This window comes from Pseudorca crassidens, chromosome 12 (genome assembly GCF_039906515.1).
Source record: "Pseudorca crassidens isolate mPseCra1 chromosome 12, mPseCra1.hap1, whole genome shotgun sequence".
In the NCBI taxonomy this organism is placed as follows: domain Eukaryota; kingdom Metazoa; phylum Chordata; class Mammalia; order Artiodactyla; family Delphinidae; genus Pseudorca; species Pseudorca crassidens.
Genome location: NC_090307.1, coordinates 62,400,031 through 62,422,842, shown reverse-complemented (window position 1 = coordinate 62,422,842; position 22,812 = coordinate 62,400,031). Strand labels below are relative to the sequence as shown.

The 22,812-nt window shown below is 42.9% G+C and overlaps 1 protein-coding gene across 8 annotated transcripts in view; it reads left to right on the top strand.

Annotated features, from left to right (window-relative positions):
• PPP4R1 (protein phosphatase 4 regulatory subunit 1) overlaps nucleotides 1-22,812 on the top strand; it is a 61,066-nt gene that overhangs the window by 20,677 nt on the left and 17,577 nt on the right. For 5 of the 8 annotated variants that reach the window (XM_067699702.1, XM_067699700.1, XM_067699707.1 and 2 more), the window contains 10 exons: nucleotides 2,326-2,468; nucleotides 2,916-3,062; nucleotides 5,629-5,736; nucleotides 5,865-5,930; nucleotides 6,826-6,984; nucleotides 7,404-7,531; nucleotides 14,626-15,137; nucleotides 17,213-17,329; nucleotides 19,971-20,125; nucleotides 21,472-21,570. In XM_067699702.1, coding sequence (XP_067555803.1) covers nucleotides 2,326-2,468; nucleotides 2,916-3,062; nucleotides 5,629-5,736; nucleotides 5,865-5,930; nucleotides 6,826-6,984; nucleotides 7,404-7,531; nucleotides 14,626-15,137; nucleotides 17,213-17,329; nucleotides 19,971-20,125; nucleotides 21,472-21,570 — 1,634 coding nt within the window. The remainder of the gene's footprint in view (nucleotides 1-2,325; nucleotides 2,469-2,915; nucleotides 3,063-5,628; nucleotides 5,737-5,864; nucleotides 5,931-6,825; nucleotides 6,985-7,403; nucleotides 7,532-14,625; nucleotides 15,138-17,212; nucleotides 17,330-19,970; nucleotides 20,126-21,471; nucleotides 21,571-22,812) is intronic. The other 3 variants (XM_067699701.1, XM_067699704.1, XM_067699703.1) reach the window with 3 other exon arrangements.

Below are 22,812 nucleotides of genomic sequence, written 5' to 3'. Positions count from 1 at the left end.
CCGACATACTAACAGTAAATTATACCAGGGAGGGTTGGGACCCGCTTTGGACAGTTGGTGGCATTTGAGTTGGGTTTGATGGGGAGGGAGGGGAGGAGGGCGCTCAGGAGGGGAAAGGACAGGTGTAGAGGTTTGGGGAGCTCAGGACAGCGGCCCGTTTGGCCAACAGTGAGTTTACTGGGCCTACGGTTTAGAAGAATGAGACTTAAATAAGGTGGTTGAGGGCCAGATTGTAAAAATTTATACTGTGCCAAGTTGGAGAGTTTGCTTTGTTTGTGATTTAGAACAGAAACACAGCAGTGTGGGTTGACTTGAGGAAAAGATGGGTGACGGAAGGCTGGTTGGGAGATTCCTCTGACTGTTAGGAGTAGTTTGGGAGGAATGGAAGGGCCGGAGGGGTGTCAGAGCCACTGTGATGGGAGCTTCCATGAATTTGAGGATTCTTGTCTCTCCATCAGATATGGGAAAGTTGCAGTCTTTAATATTTTTAATATTACCTCTCCTCCACCCCGAACTCCTTTATTTTCACTTTTTTTTTTTTTTTTTGCGGTATGCGGGCCTCTCACCGCCATGGCCTCTCCCGCTATGGAGCACACGCTCCGGACGCACAGGCCCAGCAGCCATGGCTCACAGGCCCAGCCGCTCCGCAGCATGTGGGATACTCCAGGACCGGGACACGAACCCGCGTCCCCTGCATCGGCAGGCGGACTCCCAACCACTGTGCCACCAGGGAAGCCCCTTTTTTTTCATTTTTAAGTTTACTTTTGTTTGAGTATATGTTTTTTGTTTGAGTATATGTTTTGTACATGGTTCAAAATACAGAACTCCTGTTAGCTACATCTGTTGTCTATAAGGAAGTCTTTATAAAGTGAAAGTAGCTGGTCTTAATTAATTTTGGGGTTTTGTTTGCCTTGAAAGGGCTTCCCACCTCAAGATTCAACTTTTTTTTTGGCCACACCCCACAGCTTGCAGGATCTTAGTTCCCCAACCAGGGATCGAACCCGTGCCCCCCTGCAGTGGAAGCACGGAGCCCTAACCACTAGACTGTCAGGGAATTCCCTAAACATTTTTTTAAATGTGGTCTTTTAGTGCTTTTTTTTTTTAAAGATGAGCATTTTTTTTTTAATGAACTAAGTATTCATATCCTTTGCCATTTAAAAAAATTTGTTTTTAATTTTTGGCTGAGTTAGGTCTTTGTTGTTGCGCACGGACTTTCTCTAGTTGTGATGAGCAAGGGCTACTCTTCGTTGCGGTGCTCGGACTTCTCATTGTGGTGGCTTCCCTTGTTGTGGAGCACGGTCTCTAGGCACGTGGGCTTCAGTAGTTGTGGCAAGCAGGCTCAGTAGTTGTGGCATACGGGCTTAGTTGCTCCATGACACGTGGGATCTTTCCGGACCAGGGCTCGAACCCGTGTCCCCTGCATTGGCAGGCGGATTCTTAACCACTGCGCCACCAGGGAAGGCCTGTCTTTTAGTGCTCTTGATCTTAAAAAAGAAAACAACATTTGGAACTTTTTTTTTTTTTTTTTTTTTTTGCGGTACGCAGGCCTCTCACTGTTGTGGCCTCTCCCGTTGCAGAGCACAGTCTCCAGACACGCAGGCTCAGCAGCCATGGCTCACGGGCCCAGCCGCTCCGTGGCACATGGGATGTTCCCGGACCGAGGCACGAACTCGTGTCCCCTGCATCGGCAGGCAGACTCTCAACCACTGTGCCACCAGGGAAGCCCAACATTTGGAACTTTGATTCACCTTGAATTTATGTAGAGAGAGCAGTATAGGAATCTTACCCTTTTTTTCTCACATAACCTGCTGACTTTCCTACCATTACCTATGGAACAGTTGATCTTTTTGAAATGCCATATCTGTCACGTTTAAATTTGCCGTATGTACTTGGGTCTTTTCACATTTTTTTTTTTTTAAATCTGTTGGTTTCCTTTAGCATTCACTGACCCTTTATCATCTTAGTTAAGTCTAACTGTAAACCTTCCACTGGCTGGTTGCATTTAGATTAGGACCCAGTCGTTACGGCTTGTCCTGGAGGTTCTGAACTAGCAGAGTTTGAAGATGATGCCATGTTATAGTCGATGTGAGTTCAGGTGAACAGATCCGGTCCTCACAGGAAGTATTGCAGGCTCTGAGGACAGAATCTGGGATGGGGTCGACCTCGCCATGACTGTGAAAAGGATCGCAGGCTGCAGAGCATTTTCTAAGCACTCATGATGTGATGCGAGGTGAAGAGTCCAGAGATTTCCTGAGGACTCCCCCTCCCGGCAAGGATCTGGTTCTGGGGAGGATGCTTCAGCTCACCTTTCTGTTATTTCCACAGAACCAACTGTGAGAGCAGAGCTGATGGAGCAGGTGCCTCACATCGCCTTGTTTTGTCAAGAAAACCGGCCTGCGATCCCGTACGCTTTTTCCAAGTACTTGCTACCCATTGTGGTTAGATATCTCGCAGATCAGAATAACCAGGTAGGAGGGCCCTGCCCACGTTCTTACAGAAATGGGGGTAGTCTGGGGCACTCCCGGCGGCCTCCTGGGTGGTCACATTGGGATGTTCCTTCCTCTTTGACTTTGTTGTTCTGTTTTTCAAAATGAGGCTGTGGAGAGTCTGGGAGGTCACAGCAACAGACAGCACCTAGTGGCTGCTGCTCACCCGCTGCCCTCCCAGGCGGCCCTCAGAAAGGTTGGCGCTTGGAGACCTCTTTTCCAAGAATGGCTTTTCTGTTCCACTTCATCTGTTACAGCACAACCTACCAAGTTCTGTCTTTGCAGAATAACCACAGATTTTTATTGGCAAGGTTTTGCCAGTTGTGAACCCCCTCTAGTTGGGTGAGGAATCCTCAGATTTGTGAAATTCAGGTGTTAAGTTTTGTTACACTGTGTGTGTACTTGGTTTACGTGTCTGTTTTTTCCTAGGTCAGGAAAACGAGTCAGGCGGCCTTGCTGGCCCTGCTGGAGCAGGAGTTAATTGAGCGGTTTGATGTGGAGACCAAAGTGTGCCCCGTCCTCGTGGAGCTGACCGCCCCCGACAGCAATGACGACGTGAAGACAGAAGCTGTGGCTGTAAGCAGAGCTCAGCAAGAATTAGTCACTGGCTTGACCGATAGGAGGCGCTTGTTAAATATGACGCTGCATTACATGTTGTAGGGTTGACACATACTGGGTCTCAGAGTAGCCACAAATCATTACATTTGAAATGTAATGCTGGTCTAGAAAGGGACATAGGCTTCCAAGGGAAAAGGTGTCTTTTCTTGGGGCCCCATGCTGTGCAGAAGCACTTGGGAATTCGATGGCTCTATCACTGGGCTCTGAGAAAGCAAGATACACAGCAAGAAAATAATAAGTTAACTGTAAATTCATTATCAAAATGGAAAAATAAGATGGCAAAAATAACCAGTGGAATTTTAAAAACCCTGTATTGAATATAGAAACATTTGAGCTCCTTGAATTGCTGTCGAGCACTTTTCTAGGCACCATGTAAGCATAGTAGGAAAAAGAGGGATGCTGCTTGGCTACTGTACTTGACAGTGTGGTCTTTGCAGGAAGGAATATATGATATAAATTATGATTAGTAGAAAAATACACAGATTAAGTCATTATGCACATAATAAAGTCAAGTATTATGGTGAGTTCTCTGGTGTTTTGGACATGGTTAGCAAATACTTTGATTATTTGAGAGCCATCATAAATAGGGTATGAATTACATATAGTAATATCTGTTATAACTCACATCTATGGTTCCTCAGTTCAGAAAGTAAGAATTCTTATAATAAAATAGAAAAGTGATAAATCCATCTGAAAATTTATTCAGATCTATTTGGATAGTGAGAGTTTGCTATTTAAACCTAATATAGTTGCATTTTTGTTGATATGAAAAAAGTTACACTAAAAATAATTTTATAGTGCTTCTGGATCGTTCGTAGGATGAATTAGATTTTCTCTCTAGTTCCTTTCCGTTGGAAATTCCATTATTTTATTTTTAGATACTCAGGTATCAGTTAATAAATTTAGATATTTTTCAGTAATACCATTTTTATTGAAGTGAAGTTCACATAATATAAAATTAACCATTTTAAAGTTTACAATTAAGTAACATTTAGTACATTCATAATGTTGTACAAAGCACTACCTCTGTCAAGTTCCAAAACTTGATTTTTTTTTTAAAATTTCACAAGCTTCTCTAAAAAGGAAATCAGTTTTGGCATAAATGTTGGTTTATATTGAGCAGAGTTTAACTTGCTTTTTTATAATTTTTGACGGGTTTTAAGAATAGTAAAACATTATAATTATAATAAAATGCTATATCCAGCGCTAGTGTGAAACCTGTGATTCTCTCACAATTGGTCGTGTTAACTTTGTTATGTTTGGCATTCCCTCCCTTCCCAGTTGTTTGTTTTGGGAATAATTCATTCTAAGCAATTTAATTATGCTAGATCAGTGATACTGTGTATCTTTGGATCGTTAACTCAGGCTTGGAGATGCCTAGAAACAGTCTGGAGTCAAGAAACAACACTGCTTTGGGGATTGGGGGATGTCAGTGTCACCTGCCACTCTGAGGAGGCCAGGGCTCTGATAGGGATGGTGCCAGCCTAACAATGCATGGGCAGATCTCCGTTTATGTAGGTCTTTTCTTCATTTCATCAATGTTTGGTTGTTTTCAGTAGACAGAGCATGTGTGTGTTTTGTTAGATTTCATGTTTTTTTAACACTGTTGTGAATGATACTGTTTTTAAACATTTTCAGTTGTTCGTTGCTAATTTATAGAAGTACATTTGTTTTTTTTATTCTGTCATATGTCCTGCAAACTTCCTAAACTCACTTATTTGTTCCAATGGCTTCTTTGTAGATTCCTTGGGATTTGGTCTGTAGACAGTCATGCATTTATGAATAGAGTTTTCTTTTCTTTCCAACCAGATGCCTTTGCTCCTTGTCATATTTGCATGGGCCAGGAGTAGATGTAATAGATAAATGACGACAGTCAGATTTCTTTATATTCTAACTGCGTGGGGGCAGATATTTAAATGCGTTGGGCTGGTTTTCAAAAGGTTCATCCTCACTTTGCCCAAAACTGTGTTATCTGAATCATGTGTGACACATATCAGATCTGTGTCCTTGTCTCCCTTGGAACCCAGGCTTTGCAGAGTAAGGACGTGGTCCCCACATGCGTGAGTTTCAGAGAAAACGGTACTTTGCAAGATGAGGACTCCTTCTGTATAGTCCTTTCTTAGCAATGCAGATACACTAAATCCAGATCCTTCTTGTGGATAATCTTCTGAAAACTCACCATTTATTCTCTTATCGGGAAAATGTGTAGGTTGTTTTTTTTAATCTTAAATTTATTAGGCAAAATGATTGATAAGATTGAAACTTTAGGTAAAAATGCAATTTTTAGGATTTTCTCAGGGTTTATTGTACCTTTAATAATTATCAGTTGATTTTAATGGTAGTAGTTAACATCTGTTTTTCTGTCTTCAACTTGGATAAATAAGATGAATTTTTTGTGACGTATGTAGTATAATTATGTCATATTTTATACTCCCTTAAATTATATACTTTTAATAAATTAGCGAACTGGAAGAGTCTTAGTTTGAAGATATATTCAGTGTGGTTTTGTTCTTATTCATTTTAGATAATGTGCAAAATGGCTCCCATGGTTGGGAAGGACATCACAGAGCGTCTTATCCTCCCTAGGTTTTGTGAGATGTGCTGTGATTGCAGAATGTTTCATGTTCGAAAGGTATTTTTGTTGTTGTTGTTTAAGAATACATGGTTCTAGTGGTTACCATATTGATCTGTGAAACTTAAAAGATTATTTTTAAAGAACGCTGTAATATTTTGAAATGTCAGTGATGCTTTTGTTGTCAGGTCTGTGCTGCCAATTTTGGAGATATTTGCAGCGTAGTTGGCCAGCAAGCTACTGAGGAAATGTTGGTAAGTACTGCAGAAATTAACTATGGAGACTGGACTCGCCCGGTGGTCCAGTGTAAGACTCCACGCTTCCAGCGCCGGGGGCGCGGGTTTGATCCTTGGTCAGGGAAGTTCTGCATGCTGAGCAGTGCAGCCAAAAAAAAAAAACAACAACAACTAAGGAGAAAGCAGTGGCACTGCAAAGTAGCACGTGAAGTTTGAAATACATACAGTTACCCCCAAAGTGTATTAATATTGGCTTGGCCAAGAAGTTCGTTCGGGTTTTCTGTACTATTACAGAAAAACCTGAATGAACTTTTTGCCAACCTAATACAATTCCATGGATGTAAACCAGAAAGATAATATGACTTTAAGAGTTTAAATTTCTGTAATCTGGGCACTTGAATTGTATTTGTTAGGGACGGTTTGTTAAAAATGCAGATGTGTTAAGAACCATTGATCCCTTTTTAACTCCCATTTCTATAAAATCAATTCTTATTTATTCAAATGAATCTTTAATTTTATTGCAACCCTCAAGTATTTTAATGACAAATTAAATTTACAGCAGGTGATTTTTAAACGGTTAGTTCCTGGGATAAAAAATGCTTAATGTACAAGTTAATGTACTTGAAGAGTTTCTGAAACCATCTGTTATGCGGAATAGTTGACTTTAAGTACAAGCTCTTGGATAACGTTTAAGCTGTACGTGTTCGGAGCTTTTTTGATTTTCCGTAGTCAGTAGTGGAATGAATTGGGTGTGATTTATTTAAAACTGCTAAGTATTAATATTAAATGGGTCTTCTAAATTTCATTAAGAAGATCTAATGTTTTAAATGCTGTGAAAGCAGAAAATGAAATAAAAGTAACTCCTGAAGCCTGCTGTGTGTCTGCCTAACGAAACACCATCCTCCTCGCACAGCTGCCCAGGTTTTTCCAGCTTTGTTCCGATAACGTGTGGGGAGTCCGCAAGGCCTGTGCTGAGTGCTTCATGGCGGTTTCTTGTGCAACATGTCAAGAAATTCGACGGACTAAATTATCAGCACTATTTATTAATTTGATCAGTGATCCTTCACGTTGGGTAAGGTTTTGTTTAATTATCATTTTTGTAAAAGAATGCATTTTACAGAAGATGTGATTTTGATTTCATAATTTAAGAAATAATTTATCATCTAAGGTATGTTATTGCTAATTTAAGGTATGTTATTTAAGGTATGTTATCATTTAAGGTATGTTATTGCTATCATTTAAGGTATGTTATTGCTAATACTTTTAGGAGTAGACAGTAGACTACTATATTAACTTTTTTTTTTTTAACTGGATGAAATTTCTGTTCCATGCAAATGTTTTATAGGGTCTCATATTCACATTCTCATGGTTTAAATATTCAAGCCAAGATAAAAAATTTAAAAGTAAAAAGGAGAAAATAATTGATGGGGAACTGTAAATCCTAGCTGGAGAAGGATTTATGTTTTATTCCTGTCCTTTTATTCTTCTTAGGTTCGGCAAGCAGCTTTTCAGTCTCTGGGACCTTTCATATCTACCTTTGCTAATCCATCTAGCTCAGGCCAGTATTTTAAAGAAGAAAACAAAAGTTCAGAAGATACATCAGTAGAAGACAAAACTAGGTATGATTTTTTAAAACTTTGCTTTCCAGTTTTACTGCTTGTGAGCATTTTTTTCATTTTCACTATTTTTATAATGTTCTTTTTGGAGAGTTTACTATTTCTCTTGATTACAAAAATTGGTAAATATTTTAATAGAGTTTTATTTTAAATACATTTGTTAAACATCTCTTTGGTTAATTACATATTTAAATGAGAAGATGAAGGCACACGTAACATAGTTAGCTTGGTGCTGGGCATATAGAAAGCTGTAGTGATAGATTTGATAATAATGTTTGCGTAAGTTTATTTAATAAGTAATTTACCTAGTAAACCATCTGTTAACATTTAGAATATACAAAATAATGGTTATACAATTTAAAGGGTTTGGTTTTATAAGGAGTAAAACCTAATTTAGGAATATGTGTTACTACATAGTCAGTTTCTTACTGTTATTTTTCTTTTTAGTTAATTTTGTGGATCTTGGATTCTCTGTGTACAGAATAATGATTGTAATCTCTCAATTGAGGGGGAAAGTATTTTAATGATTAGCACCAAATTAGTGCACTTACTAACTAGAATATCAACTTTTAAGAGCATTTAATAAGGCAACCAGATGTTCAAATAAAGCTTAAAGAGGACATCTCTGATTTTTATTTTTAATTTTTTTTGCATTAAAAAATTTTACTTGAGTTTTAGTTTTTAAAATTTATTTTAGTAGGGCTTCCCTGGTGGCGCAGTGGTTGAGAGTCCACCAACACGGATTCGTGCCCCAGTCCGGGAAGATCCCACATGCCGTGGAGCGGCTGGGCCCGTGAGCCATGGCCGCTGAGCCTGCGCGTCCGGAGCCTGTGCTCCGCAACGGGAGAGGCCACAACAGTGAGAGGCCCACGTACTGCAAAAAAAAAAAAATTATTTTAGTATATCCTTAGGGGAAAAACGGTTCAGACCTAAGTTAGTGCATGGGAAATAATGCACAGACTTTGACAGGTGTGCACTTGAGCTCAGTTAGTGCCTGTTTCTGAAACAGCCCTGCCTGTAATGCCTGAGTTACCAGAGTGCCTTGTCCTCCCTTGTCACGATGCTAATGGACATTTTCTTCTGTAGGTCTTGATACTGTGATATTTGTTTTCTTGGTGTTTTGATTTGGCAGTTCTTCCTTTCTTTGCTGCCTTGTTTTACCTTTTTGCCCATTCTCCTACCGTCCTGCTGAATAGCCAAACAAACCTGAGGTACTGTATTTTGTAAAGGAAGAAAAATCACTCTAAACCTGTCTTCCTAGCAAGAAAAGTCTGTCAGTTCTTTTTTTTTTTTTTTTTTTTTTTTTTTGCGGTACGCAGGCCTCTCACTGTTGTGGCGTCTCCCGTTGCAGAGCACAGGCTCCGGACGTGCAGGCCCAGTGGCCACGGCCCTCGGGCCCAGCCGCTCCACGGCATGTGGGATCTTCCTGGACTGGGGCACGAACCTGTGTCTCCTGCATCGGCAGGCGGACTCTCAACCACTGCGCCACCAGGGAAGCCCATGTCCGTTCTTTTGAAAACAGCTGCTGCAGGGAATGTGACAGAGTGATGAAGTGGGGAGGGGAGAGGTGCTATCTGCTCTTCAGTTTTAAAGTCAGCGACCTTTTCCCTAATGGTACTAATTGTACGAAGACTGTTGCATAGCTTTTATTTATTTTTGTATCTGGAGAGAGTCTAGGAAGTGAAAATATAAATTTACAGAGAATTATTAGGACGGGGTCAGCAAACTTCCTGTAAAAGACCACGCAGTAAATATATTCGATCTCCGTCAGAACTCCTGCAGTGTGGGAGCAGCCGTAGACAGTCCATGATGCATGGGCTCAGCTGTGTTCCAGTAAAACTTTATTGACAAAGACAGTTGGTGTGGCTACCATGGCCGGTAGTTTTGCTAACTGCCGGTATAGGACATTATTGGAAGAGCTATTTAAAGGCAGTTAGTTATCTTCTAGCTACAAACTTTAACTCCTCTTCCATTGTTATGAGGTCTGTCTTAGTGTCAAGTCAATACTATTTGTAGCATTGGATTCTCAGTATATTATTAGACTTTATTGGATCGTGTTAATGATGTAAGGGAGGGAGGAGACAGTTCCTGGCTGAGAAAGGAGTTCTGTTAAATATTGTAAAAGCTGTTGTGTAGTCCTAGGTATTATTAATCTCAGAGCCATTAGCTAATTTGCCCTCTCTTAAATACTGCACTGGCTTTTGTTTTGAGCTGTCTTAAATCTAGTTTCATTATCTAAGGTTGACTGATTGGTTAATTATGCAAAAATTAATTGAGCACCTACTATGAACCAGTGACTGTAGACAGATGAACCAGGGCTTGGTTCCCGTTCTCGAGGTCCTCTCAGTTTCCTAGAATTCAGATTTCTCAAACGAATATCTCACAAAATAAGCAAGTTTTTGGCAATATATTTCTGCTACTGTTTATTTCTTTTGTAGTGTTGCATCTGATCCTGGAAACATTTAATATCACTTAATACTCTTTGAAGCACTTATTGATTATAAACCTCTGACTTTATAAAATACCAGGTTTATCTCTCACTCACCCTGGATCAGGCTGTTCATACTTCTTTGAAGGTGTTAATAAAAGCTGTGCTTCCAGAAACAGAGTTAAGCATTCAGATTTGCACTTTTAAGTTATGTGAAATGAGCAGCCTCTTTTCTGTTTAGTTAAACCAGCTATTACACCGCTCTCCGAATACATTGCCTTCTTTGGGTTCTCCCTCTTTCTGTCTGGGACGCCATCCTGTTTCATCCACACCTCATTTAACAGAGAGAATGTCTGGACAAACTACCTCCAAGAATCTTGGAGGAAATTCAGAGCTTTTGCATCCTGGCTGTTCATAGCCCTGGTGCACGAGCACTGATCTTGGTTGTGTATTTTGCACACATTCATCCAGTGGGCTGCAGGTCCCCCCGCGTAGCAGCCTGGTTGTTATCTGTGTGTGTTCTGACACCTTCACCAGGCCTGGCACATGCTCGGCACACGATAAATGTCCATTGAATGAGTTATTGTTAGAAAATAATAGATTTTATCTCAAAAGCCTTAAGTAACTGCACTGCTCTTGCTAGTTTTTGTCAGTTTAGCTTAAAGCTAACTATGTGTAAGTAAAATTGTTACTGGTACAAATCTGGAAGTATTTCACTGATGTTGAGACTCCATTATGAAGTCACAGCACCTGGAGGCTGTGTCTGCTCTCATCTCAGGATGCAGTGTCTGGGACCAGATGTTCCCAGGGCACTTTCCTAGGCCACAGTCTTGAGCCACCAGGTCTCTGAAGATACTGACTCTCAGCTTACGTAGGCACCGAGGAGGTGTAGGTTCTCTTGGAGATGCGTTTCTGGCTGACGCTCTGCCGCACTTGTTCCCTACACCTGCGAGGAACTGGGCTACTCCGCTCCTCATGCGAGCCCTCAGTCTCCGTTCTCCTCAGGATAGCGTTTGCTTGTATGATAGCGTTTGCCAGACCGACCGTTAGGAATGTCAGAATTCACTTGATTGTGCACTGACTGTTACCCAGCTCCAGGAAAAAATGTATTTAGAGAATTTATATTTTTGACGGTTTATTTTGAAGCAGACGGTTTATTTGTACAGAATTTAATACTTCCCAGAATTTCATATGAGGGAAAATGTTTTTGTCTCTTTAAAACCGTACGAGGAGTTTGAACTTGGGACAAACTAATAATTTTTCATAAGGCAAATAGAATGACTTGGCCGGTGATTCTCTTTGTTTTTCCTGCTGAGAATATTAAAATTTAATTTTAATGCTAAGATGAGATTGTGATCCAGGAACTTCAGGCCCTTGGAATAGTTTTCCATACTAAATGGCCTTTTAATTGGGTTCTTTTTGTGAATTTTAAGTAGAAGTTTCTTAAATTCATCAGATAACAAGTGAAGTCTTAAGTTTCAGCCATTTGCTCCCCACTACCGCCAAACAATGTCGTGTTACTATAATTCTTATTTTTTCTAATTTTAAAATATTTATTTATTTATTTTTGGCTGCGTTGGGTCTTCATTGCTGCGCGTGAGCTTTCTCTAGTTGCAACGAGCAGGGGCTACTCTTCGTTGTGGTGTGTGGGCTTCTCATTGCAGTGGCTTCTCTTGATGCGGAGCACAGGCTCTAGGCACGCGGGCTCAGTAGTTGTGGCTCGCGGGCTCGAGAGCGCAGGCTCAGCAGTTGTAGGGCACGGGCTTAGTTGGTCCGTGGCATGTGGCATCTTCCCAGACCAGGGCTCGAACCCGTGTCCCCTGCACTGGCAGGCAGATTCTTAACCACTGTGCCACCAGGGAAGTCCCTACTATAATTTTAAAATTACAGTTTGCATGATATCAGAAAAACTGTAAAAATAGCCAAAGAATCCCATAAACACTTCTTCCAGATTCTCCAAATGTTAACATTTTACCATACTTGCTTTATTATTATTTTTTTCTGAATTCTTTGAGATAAGTTTTAGACATGATATTCTTTTTACCTTCCTTCAATATTTCACTCCTCAAAACACAGATACTAATACATAACCAGACTCTAATTACCAAAATTAAGAAATTAACATAGATACAATACTGTCATCTAGAGATTGTATTCAAATTTTACCCATTATCCCACTCGTTTTTTAAAACAAAAGAAAATATATCTTTAATAAAGGCATGATTGGAAAATATCATGTAATTCATACACATATAGAAGACACTTGTTTTGCATAAGAGCACTTGCTTCGGGACTGTTTTGGAGGGAAAGGATGCTACAGACATCGAGGCCAGTCCCTCATTTTATGAATAAGGAGCAAATGTGGAATCTGCAGCGCCAGTGCTGGGTGAGACTCGAGTTCTTGCAGTTTATGTGTGCATGTTATGTATTTTATGATTATAAGCATGGTGGAGAAACACCAGAATTTTAAATGCTATCACTGTGTGGTATGTTTTCAGATGAGGTATTAAATATTTTTATCTGTATCTAAAAAATATATTTTTTAAATAATCACGTGTTTTTAAAAAAATTCGTTTCTGAAAACAGTGTGAACTTTACTATGAGATAAAGTGCAATCAGGGAAGTTGGTGATCTCCTGAGAGCACGTATGGTGGCTCTGTAACTGGGATATCATGTCGGTGGTAACGTCACCTCCAGGGCAGAGGCCGGGTGAGCCTCCTGTTTAATGTCTTTCATTGTGTATATTTAAGGGCCCATGTTTCAGGGGAGCACCCCACCCTCACCTGACAAATTTACCTGCATATCCATCCTCAGTTCCCTTTCATGTTTCTTAGAAAGAGCTGTCTCTTCACCCATTTAATCTGTCCACCTGTGTTCTCGAGCCCCTAGTCTTCCTTCTCAGAAAGACATTGCTTTATCAGTGATTCCATCAGTCTCCTGTGTTTTCAGTTCTTCACCTCTTCTGACCTTTTTCTCTGAGCCTGAAGAATGCTCGTCTGAAGCATCCTCTTGTACAGGAGGAATGCCGTGCTCTTTGTCACTCTGCACGACTGTCATGACACATATGCAGGCCAGTCCTTCTGAGGTGCCCTCCAGTCTGTCTGGGCTCTTGACCAGTTTCCCAGGGACGTCACCACCTGGAATGCCATGTAGATCCCGACTCAGCCCATCCAGACTGAAACCCCCTCCTCAAGCTGCCCTGGTGTTTTTCACTTGCAGTCGGTGCCACCAGCACCTGTTCAGTCGCTCGGGCCAGAAATCTGGAAATCTTCACAGGTTCCTCCCTTTGCTTCTCATGCCCCGCGAGCGGGAAGTGAGCAGTCGTGTTGGCGTTGGCGTCATTTGAGTGTGTTGCCATCTTCTGTAGCCCTGACACGCTGCCCTGTTCAGGAGGGCATCCCTGCCTCTCCTCACCTGCTCTGCTGCACTCCCTGCCGCCTGGCGCATCTCCAGCGCGCTTCCTGTCCTGCTTCCGGGTGGCCTTTCTGAAAGGACGCATCTCAAAATGTAACTCTCTTCACCCCTGCCTTGTCTCCTGTACCCTAGGGTACGTTCCGGAGGTGTTTAGTGTGGGGCGCAGTGGCTCCGCCGACTTTGCACTTTTCCATCGGTTCCCTCTCTGAGCCGTCGTAAACTCATCGCCGTTTCCTGAAGGTGTGGCACCTCTCCTGTCACCCCTGCCTTTGCATATGCTGCGGGTTTTCCCTTAGCCTCCTAAGCACGTGTTGGTTGCTCCACCCACGGCTCCTGTCATTCCCTGGAAAGCCTTTCCTTGCAGCTGGTGCATCTGCCTCCAAGCTCAGTGTCCTTGCTCCCTCCTTACCACTCTGCAGGAAGCATTTGCCTCTGATGCTAATCTCAGGAGCAGCAGCTGCCTCTCATTTACATAGGAACCCTCACCACCAGTGTCGCTCCCTGGCTCCTAGTAGGTGCTCAGCATGTGTTTGTTAAGGGTAATTGAGTCAGATAAACTCTGAGGGGCTGTTAGAGCCTCTGTGTAGGTGGTGGATGGCGGTGACCCATGGGCTGTGGTCCCGGGGCTTGTACCACCTACCTCTCTGTCAATTAAGTCATGGCTTCAGGGGGGAAAACTTTTGGGAGTAGAGCTGAAAGAGTGGAAGGAATAAAAGTAGCTATTTACACTTAAGTGGACTTTAATGTATTTTGCAAGATAGTAAATAAGGATCTTTTCTAATGCTGTGTAGAGGTTTTTTTTTTCTGTGTAAGCAAGGAGGTTTTAATTCTCAGCTTTTTGATAGGTCATTGGAGCACAGTGGCAATACCATAATCCTAAAAATCAGATAATTTTTACTATGTATTTAGCTTAAAATGCATTGTGAGAATTTATCTTCTTACTATTTCTTTTTAGTTTTTTTTATTATTGAAATTAGCATGGTATTATAGAATCCCGGGGTTCTTAAATGTTATCTCCTCCAACTATTACATAATACTTTAATATCTAGTCTTAACAGATGTTTACATCTCTGAGCACAGAACAACTGATGGAAAAAGAAGCATTATCAGTAATATAAATAAACTACTGAATTTGTATGGATAATTTGTAATTTTTAATACTTGTCTAAATGCTTTATGTAGTATCTTTCATTGTTTTTTTTCAGTAATTATTTTTATACTTTCACTTTCTTTTTCCCAAATAACACAATAAAAGGACCAGAGATGAAGAAGTCCCAGAGGATGCACAGATCAGGCTAGAGGATGTTCCTACAGACCCCACTGTTTTTAATTCCAGTGTCAAACTGGAAGGTGCGCTGGACCCGGACATCGGTGCTGAAAGCCCTAGGAAGCCTCCAGGGGACAGCTCATTACCTTGTCCTTTGTCCTCAGAGCCTCATCAGGAGGCAGCTAGTAATGAGGATGATAAAAAGCCTGGCACCTGCAGGTCTGCCTCTCAGTTGGAGGTGGGCGCCAGTGCGCAGGACTCAGCTCCCCTGGATCAGGAGTTGTACAACTCCTTCCACTTCTGGAGGACTCCTCTTCCCGAAATAGATCTAGATGTGGAGCTGGAGCAGGGCTCTGGGAACGAACTCGGCCCCGAGGGGCTGGAGGGAACGCCGGAAGCCACCGCCCCGGCTTCTGCAAACATCACCACGGCCACCAGAAAGGAGCTGGAGGAGATGATGGAGAACCTGGAGCCGCACATTGACGACCCCGACGTCAAAGGTATGGGCGTTGGTTCTTTATTCTGGTAAAAAATGTTATTTTCTGACTTTTTCCCCCAGAAAAATTGCCTTTTAAAAACCTATTTTGACCATTGTCATCATGTATTCTTGTCTGGATAAATGTGATTAGTCTGAAGTTTAGGAAATAAATTTCAGATGAGGCCGTCACTGTGTTCCTAAGTGTAGCATGTACAGATGTGCTGGTTCACAAATCACTCTCTGACTTGTTCACACTCACTCACTGTTTTTACAATTTTAACCCTTGAGTCCTGCCTTAACTCTTCTGCTCTGGATCTCATAAACCTTTTTATAAACGGCAGATGCAGTGCTGTGTTTTACGGAAAGACTGTAGTCTGTTAGCAGTGGACAAAGATACGTATCTTCCTATGGAACGTGGTGTTTTAAGAGCTGTGGGCGTTTGCGAGGGTCCTGCTGGTGTCTTTGTTTCTCAGTTGGACCTTGTTCCATTGGGTTACACTTGTGTCACCTAGATTCTGCCATTGTGAACGGCAGCCTTGAAGGTTGTTGTGTGTGAAAATAACAAGTTACTCTCACTCAGTGGAATAGGAGTGTGGGAACGAAGTCCCAGGCCACCCCACTCTGCCTGCCGGGGCCAGGGGGTGGTTTACGGTCTGGGGGTAGGAACCTGATGCCAGCGACATCAGAGCTCCTACTGAGCACAGTAACCAGTGAAATCTGAAATGTTACCGTAAAACAAAAAACAATTTTGAAAAATCCCCAAACTTCAAGTCTTCAGATCCTTTATCACTTTGTGGATTTTTTTTTGTCCTTGTTCATTCTAGAAGCTAAAATTTCTAAACTGTCAGTTTGCTCAATGTTAGCAAAATACCTATTTTTAAAGCAGACAAAGCGAAACCTTCAGTGTCCTTCTAAAACACGCAAAACCTTGCTGTGTTTAAACTTGGAAAATTTCATCAGTGGAGGTGATATTAGCAGTTACCTTTATTTGGCTTTAACGTATCATGATTTTTAAAGATTTCCTATGGTAATTTTATGCTTGGAGAAAAACTAAATGATTTGTTTGATTAAAGGCAAATTCATATCCTTGATGGTTGAAAGTTATTTTAATTTAACTGGCAGACAGTCACCTTTTCCAGAATGCTGTGAATAGTATCGGGCGCCGTGAGCCTCTTTTGAGTCTGTGTCTGCAATTTATCCTTGCCATTCGTGGACCAGTAGTTCATTCCTCCTCCTTATGAGTGTTTTCCGTAGAATGTCCTACTTTCTATCCCTCGCGGTGGATTATTTTCTCTGAAAACCTCACAGCTTCACTGCTCTCGCTAGTTCCTCATTGTGGCTCCTGCCCTTGATTTTTACCACCTTGAGCCCAGAATTCTGCATTTTATGACAGCCTGGTGATGCAGCAAATACTGAGGCTTGGTTTTGTTTGACAAATTAGAATCTTCATCAGAATCTTGCCTTTGCCATCTCCCTTCCACCCCAGATGAGGAGGACGGAGACAGAATTACACCTCAGATGTGCACATCTTGGGGTGGTCAGCTCTTGATAAATGTTGTCTTTACAGGTTTCTGCTTTTTGTTGAAATAAATTTTATTATTTGTCAACTTAAGTTTTGTTCAGTTGATCAGACTTCAGTAACTCTCACGTCTTGTTTTTTTGTACGCTCCTTAGCTTTATGGAAGAAAGATTCCTAACTGGCCTTTGGCCCGTTCTGGGAGCTCTCCCTGTACAGCCCTGCTAGTCGGTTCTCTGACACATAGTAGACACCTGCTAAATGTTAATGGAAATGCTGAATAAGCTACTTTAAATTCTTTTTTTTAACAAATAAGCTGAAAGTAATATGCATAGTTTGCTTTTTTAAAAGCCCTACGTGGACACATATGAGTTTCAGGATATGACTTGGTGTTTCAGAAGGTGACTAACACTGTTTGACTTAAACTTTATGGGCTGCAATTGAGATTTTAGTAGTAATACTATATTATGATTTAATCAGTTCTCTTTCTAATTCAGCTCTTACACCTGTTACAGTTTAAATTTGTCCTGTTGTTCTTTCTGTCCATAATGTTGAAACTTCTGTAACATATTCATTGATAGACGGATTCATCCAGCATCACTTATCGAGCACCTATTCTGTGCCAGCTACTCTTCCAGGCAGTGAATATATACCAGCAGCAGACCAGACAGAAATCCCAGCCTCAGAGAGCACAGAGGGTGAGACACTTAGTGTGTGAACTGCCTGTGTCAGATGTTCTGCAGCAAAACATCGGTGGGCAGGGTTGGGGGCGGGAGGGCTTCGGCTGCAGAATTCCTGAGCATCTGAGGGCATGTTGAACCCGTGTTAATTGTAGTAACTATTTCTGACTTCTCATACTATTAGAAGGTGTTTTGGGTTTTTGAAGGGTGTACCTTAACTGTGGGTGCTTTTTCTTTTCTAATCTGTGGTTGTGAGCAGTCTGTCAGAGAATGTCTACCTGTTTGAAAGGCAGAATTAACCCCAAATTGGAAGCTAAGTTCTGGCCAGGGACCCAACTAGTTACGTTGCGTGTGTGTATTCTTGACTGGGGGCAGGGGAACGTCAGGGTGAAGTGGACCCTCAGAGTCGAGTTTCTGCTTTCACGAGCCACTGGGTCCCTTGTTCTTTTCCATGCTGTTTGGTGGGAATGTCATGGGAAACAAGAGCAAGCGTTGGGTTTTTTTTTCCTCTAAGGCAGCCTTTGCTTCACAGTCTTACCGATTTAACTCTTACCTTCTTTGAAGCATTGATAGATTAATTTTTTTTTCTTTGTGGGTCTCTAATCAAAAAACTTAAGTGTTTCCAGGAACTAGAATGAGATGTTCCTGTCAGAAAAAGAAGACCCTTTCTCAGCTGTGGAACAGAAGTAGATCCTATGTGGAAGGACAGAAAGGGAGGTAGTAAAATGGGAAGAAGGTGAAAGAGAGCCCCTTTTCCAAACTCCCTGGCGTGTGGCATCACCAGGCTGATTCAGGATTGAGCCACGGCTGAATAGTGACCGGTGCCGGTTTGATTGGCTGTGGCCAGTTCACAGACTGCAGAGGGGAAGCTGGCCAGGCCAGCAAGTACAGAGCTCTCTCCAGTTTCGTTAGGGCCAGTGGAATAACTGGGTCCACTGGGCAGTTGTGGTCCGAAAAATCGTATTGTTCATTGATTGTAAGCAAGAAATTGTTAGGAACTTGTGACTAACCTCCAGGACGGTGTGCGAGAGTCGGAGATGGAAAAGGTGAGCTCAGCCAGAACAGCGCTTAAGGGGGGGCAGGAAATTCCAGGTTCCAGGCTGTCTCCGATTCTGAGCGCAAGTCACCAGGGACCGCGTGGGCTCTGACCCTGGGGTTTCCGCCCGCATCGTGAGGAAAACGCAGACGTGGTGAAGGCCTGTGCTTCAGTTTCCTTCCGCTGGTCATGGTGAGCCATCCGCTGAGTCTCAGGCAAGCCTGGGTTCTCCGGGGCCACGGGCTCTCCGTGAGCGGGCATGAGGTCGTCCTCGTGACCTCTGTACCAGTCTTTTGAAGGAGGTAACCTCAGTGTGACTCACTGAAACTTTTGTGAACGTACAAACCTAAAGGTACAGAATAACATAGACAAGGAGGAGGCTGTCGTTTACTCAGGTTGGTGGCCTGTGTGAGGCGTGTTCTGTGAAAGGCTTCCCAGGAACAGGTCGCGATGCATGAGGGAGCCCACCCTCACACCCCCCGCCTGCGTCTACGGGGGCAAAAAGCATGTTCCAGGCCGTCAGCCTCCTTTAGTTCTGTTGTGATTTCATTGTGGAAATTTGGAGGATTCTAAAAGGGGAGCTGAAGTGAGTAAAGGATTAGATAAGTACAAATTGCAGCTGAAATCCCCAAAAGAATGAGGATGCTTTCCTTGAGTAACTTTTCATGATTAGACACCTTCAGTTTAATCTGTTCAGTTAGGTCATCATCCTGTATGTTTCTTGTGTCTCTCTTGCTGGGTACCTTGTATACTTTAGAATTTTATAAATGCTATAGCATAGTAATAGGTTATCTTAATAAAATACTGATTGCTTTTTAATAATCTTTAAGTAGAGTGGGAGCACACTTTCTAATCTTTGTACTAAATAAACTTGCAGGTAAACTTTATAAATTCCTATATTTTGAGCATCCAGGCGGATTGTTACTTGAAGTAATGCTACACAATTTCTTTTTGCTAAATTCCTCATTTATGTTGGGGGGAAGGAAGAATGCTTTAACTTCACTTTGAATGACTTTCATAAAGAAGATGTCACTCAAAACGTAGGCGATGCCATTTGCCACACTTCAGGGCTGCTGCTTGGTTATCTGCCGTTTTGGTTTCCTGCGAGCCAGGCAGGGCTTGTTTGGGATCCCTGGGTTTGGGACAAGTCACTCATTTCACTTTCAAAAAGAATTAGAGAAAAGTAAAATAAACCGGAATGAGATATGAGATGTTTAAATGTAACAGCCACAGAAATCTTTGTAATTCCCCTTGTTTTATGTTGGCAGGGTCTGTGTGACTGCTCTCCTGCTAAGATAGCTTAGTAAGTAAGCCTCGCCAGTCCCGCTCATGCGTTCCCAAAACATAGTTCACTGACCCTGAAATTGACTAGATAGCATCTCTCTTTTCATACTAACGCAGAATAATGTACAGTAGTGGGTAAACGTTTTTAATCTCATGAAAGCATATTAGCTTTCTACTTCTTCCCTCGGAGAACTAATGATTGACCACAGTAGAGGTTTTTTCCAGCTTTTCGATGGCAGTGTCCCAAAAGCACTGCGTCTCATTGATCCCATAACCTTGCGCAGGGAGAGCCCGGGCACCCGCGGCCCCATGCTCACAGGCCTGTCCTTCCACCCACAGCGCAGGTGGACGTGCTGGCCGCCGCCCTGCGCGCCTCCAGCCTGGACACCTGCGACGAGGCCAGCGAGGCTGCCCGGAGGGCCCCGCAGGATGAGCTCCTTGGCTGCAGACTTGACCACGGCACCACCGGGCCTTTGACGAGCGAGACCGTCGAGGTGAGGGCTCCGCAGGGCGTGCACAGTGAGCTGGGTGGCCCCGGTGCCGTTCGCGGGGCGGCCGTGGTGCTCGTCACGGCCCAGTTACCACGTCCTGTCTGTCGCTGGTTTTCTCCGTCTCCCTTCTGCATAAAGTAAAAGTCATCGTCACCACGTCCTGTCTCTGTGACATGAGTGTCATGTCCAGAGCTTGGAGTTAATAGTCAGCCCGGGACTGTCTACATGACCACTCCGCAGCTTCAGTGTGGGTGTGGCTCACTGCAGTGAAATAATCTGACTGGAGACAAAGCCCTTTATCAAGAGTAATTAACTCTTCCCTTTTCTTTTTGGAGGGGTGCTTTGTTTCTGATGGGACCATTTCACTGCAGCGAGCAGCACAGTATTCTGAGCGGAAGATCGGGACTTGAGGCCGTGTTGCGGGATTATCTGGACCCTGGAGTGTGCGGGTGGGTACTGTGACCAGCCCGCCTGCCTATGTCCTGCACCGTCCTTCCCGAACCCCCCGACCCCCCCACCAAGCCAGCACCACGCGGTGTCAGTAGTTCTCATCCCTTGTGTGTGTTGGCGGGAGAAGGAACACATGCTTGTGGCCAGAGGCAGGTGGTCTCGGGTCAGAGCGGCCTGGACGCTGAGCTCAGGGAGGGGGGCCTCATACGCATGGGGGCACGGGGGTCCCAGGGCCCCGGTGGATTCCTGACTTGTTTTCTGTTAGATGACACCCAGTATAGCTAGAAATCTTGCGTAAAACCAGGGCTCCAGAATGCAGCCCTGACCACTGAGCATCATCGGAGATTTTAGTGCTTCATCTGAGTTTTAGAAGGTGTTTTGTTTTCATTTTGGGGTTGGCAGGGGCTGTTAAAAAAGTATTGGGTCGGCCAGAAAGTTGGTTTGGGTTTTCCTGTAACATCGCATGACAATTCCAAATGAATTTTTGGGCCAGCCCAGTATATTTGTGAAATTAGAAATAGCCAGGAATAGAAATAGTAGAAGAAAAACTGTGTATGACATACCATACAACAGTTGCCTAAAGCAACCTCTAAATACTGTTTTATTGATAGCTAATTTTAGATATTGGGGCCTTTTCAAATTTACTTCTAAATTTACTTTTTAATTACATTTGTTCTGGAATTTATTTTCATACCTTTAGCAACCTATTCTGAAAGTTTGATTTAAGGCAGGGGAATTCTTATGAGGTCTTAGGTCTGTTTATAAATGTTTAAAAGTATGAAGAATTTGTACGTATTCTTATCTTTTGGTGGCCTTGAAAGGTGAGTAACTTAGTAAGATGGTTTAAATGAAGGGAACTCACAGACAGGACAGTTCTTTAAGTGACCGTTCTCTCCCAGCAGAATATGGAGTCCGCCCTTCGCTATATTCATGATGATTCAGACTCGGGCACCAGTGGTGGTTTTAGCCCCGATGAGGAAAGGAGAGCTAAAGTGCAGGTAGGTGACCCAAAACTCTTTACTTTGTGTGGGTGTTGTTAAGTCCACTTTTAAACCCATTTCTCACCACATTTGGCCCTTCTGATAATGTTTTGAAAATGAAGGCTGATATATCATACTTCTGATAAGAAAATTCAAGTGGTCGAGTAAAATATAAGCAGAAATCTTCCTCTTCTCACACCTGTGACCCCTTCCCCTCCAGGGTGACCGCGACCATGGGTCCTCTTGTATTTCCTCAGCGCGCCTAGGCGGACGCGCCCGCGCGTCGGCGTGCACCTTTCTCTTTCAAAGACACATAGAGCCAGGCCATCACGCCTGGGTCTTCATGCCTGAGTTGCCAAGGATTGTAAGGTAGAGCTTGACTTCAGAGAGGAGAACGTGGGGGTACGGCCCAGAGCCGCTGTAAAGTGCTGTCGGCTGGCAGGGTGACTCGAATCGGAGGCTTTACATGTGGGGTCGTTGGAATGTGGTGACGCCTGTCTTTCTTTTTTCTTTTCTTTTTTAAAGAGTCGTGTCTTGGAGCTCTTTGCACAGGAGCACAGACTCGCCCCCCCAGCACAGCACCCACGCGGCCCCGCGTGAGCAGGGCTGGGACGGGCGTCCACGTGTAGGTGTGCTGTGATATTACAAGTAAAGCCATGTTCATCGTGATCATGCCTGTGCTTTGCTCCTGGGACTGTCTCTGCATTAGTATAAGTAGATTGCCTGGGTCAAAGGGGGCGAGTCCTTTGTTTTTGTTTGTTCTATTTATTAAAAATGGAGTTGGTATTCATAGTGTTTTAAAACATGCTTTTTCAAGCCAGTGCATACAGATTGTCTCATTCCTTTAATGAATTTCCATTTTATTTTTTAAAAATAGATAATATGTTTACAAAGTTCAGAATTCAGCTTCCTTCTTAGCTTTTCTCCTCCAGCACCCACTTTGCTTTTCCCCTAAAGCGGCCAGTTTTATCTTTATTTTGTAGCTCCTTCCAAAGCTATATTTCGCATACATAAGCAGGATTGTAGATATGTTCTTCTTGTCCTCGCATTTATACAGTGGTTAGAGGTATGTACACTTTAAGTTTCTGTAGATAATTGCTAAATTTCCATCTAAAGGCGGTTGTTGTTGTCGTTTTAAGGTCCTTGTTGGTGACAGTGCAGAAGAGGGCCTGCTGAGCCTCATCTGCTAGGTTAGCCTCATCCACTAGGTTAGCCTCATTCGGTAGGTTACCCCAGACTCTGTAATCTCTGCCAGCACTG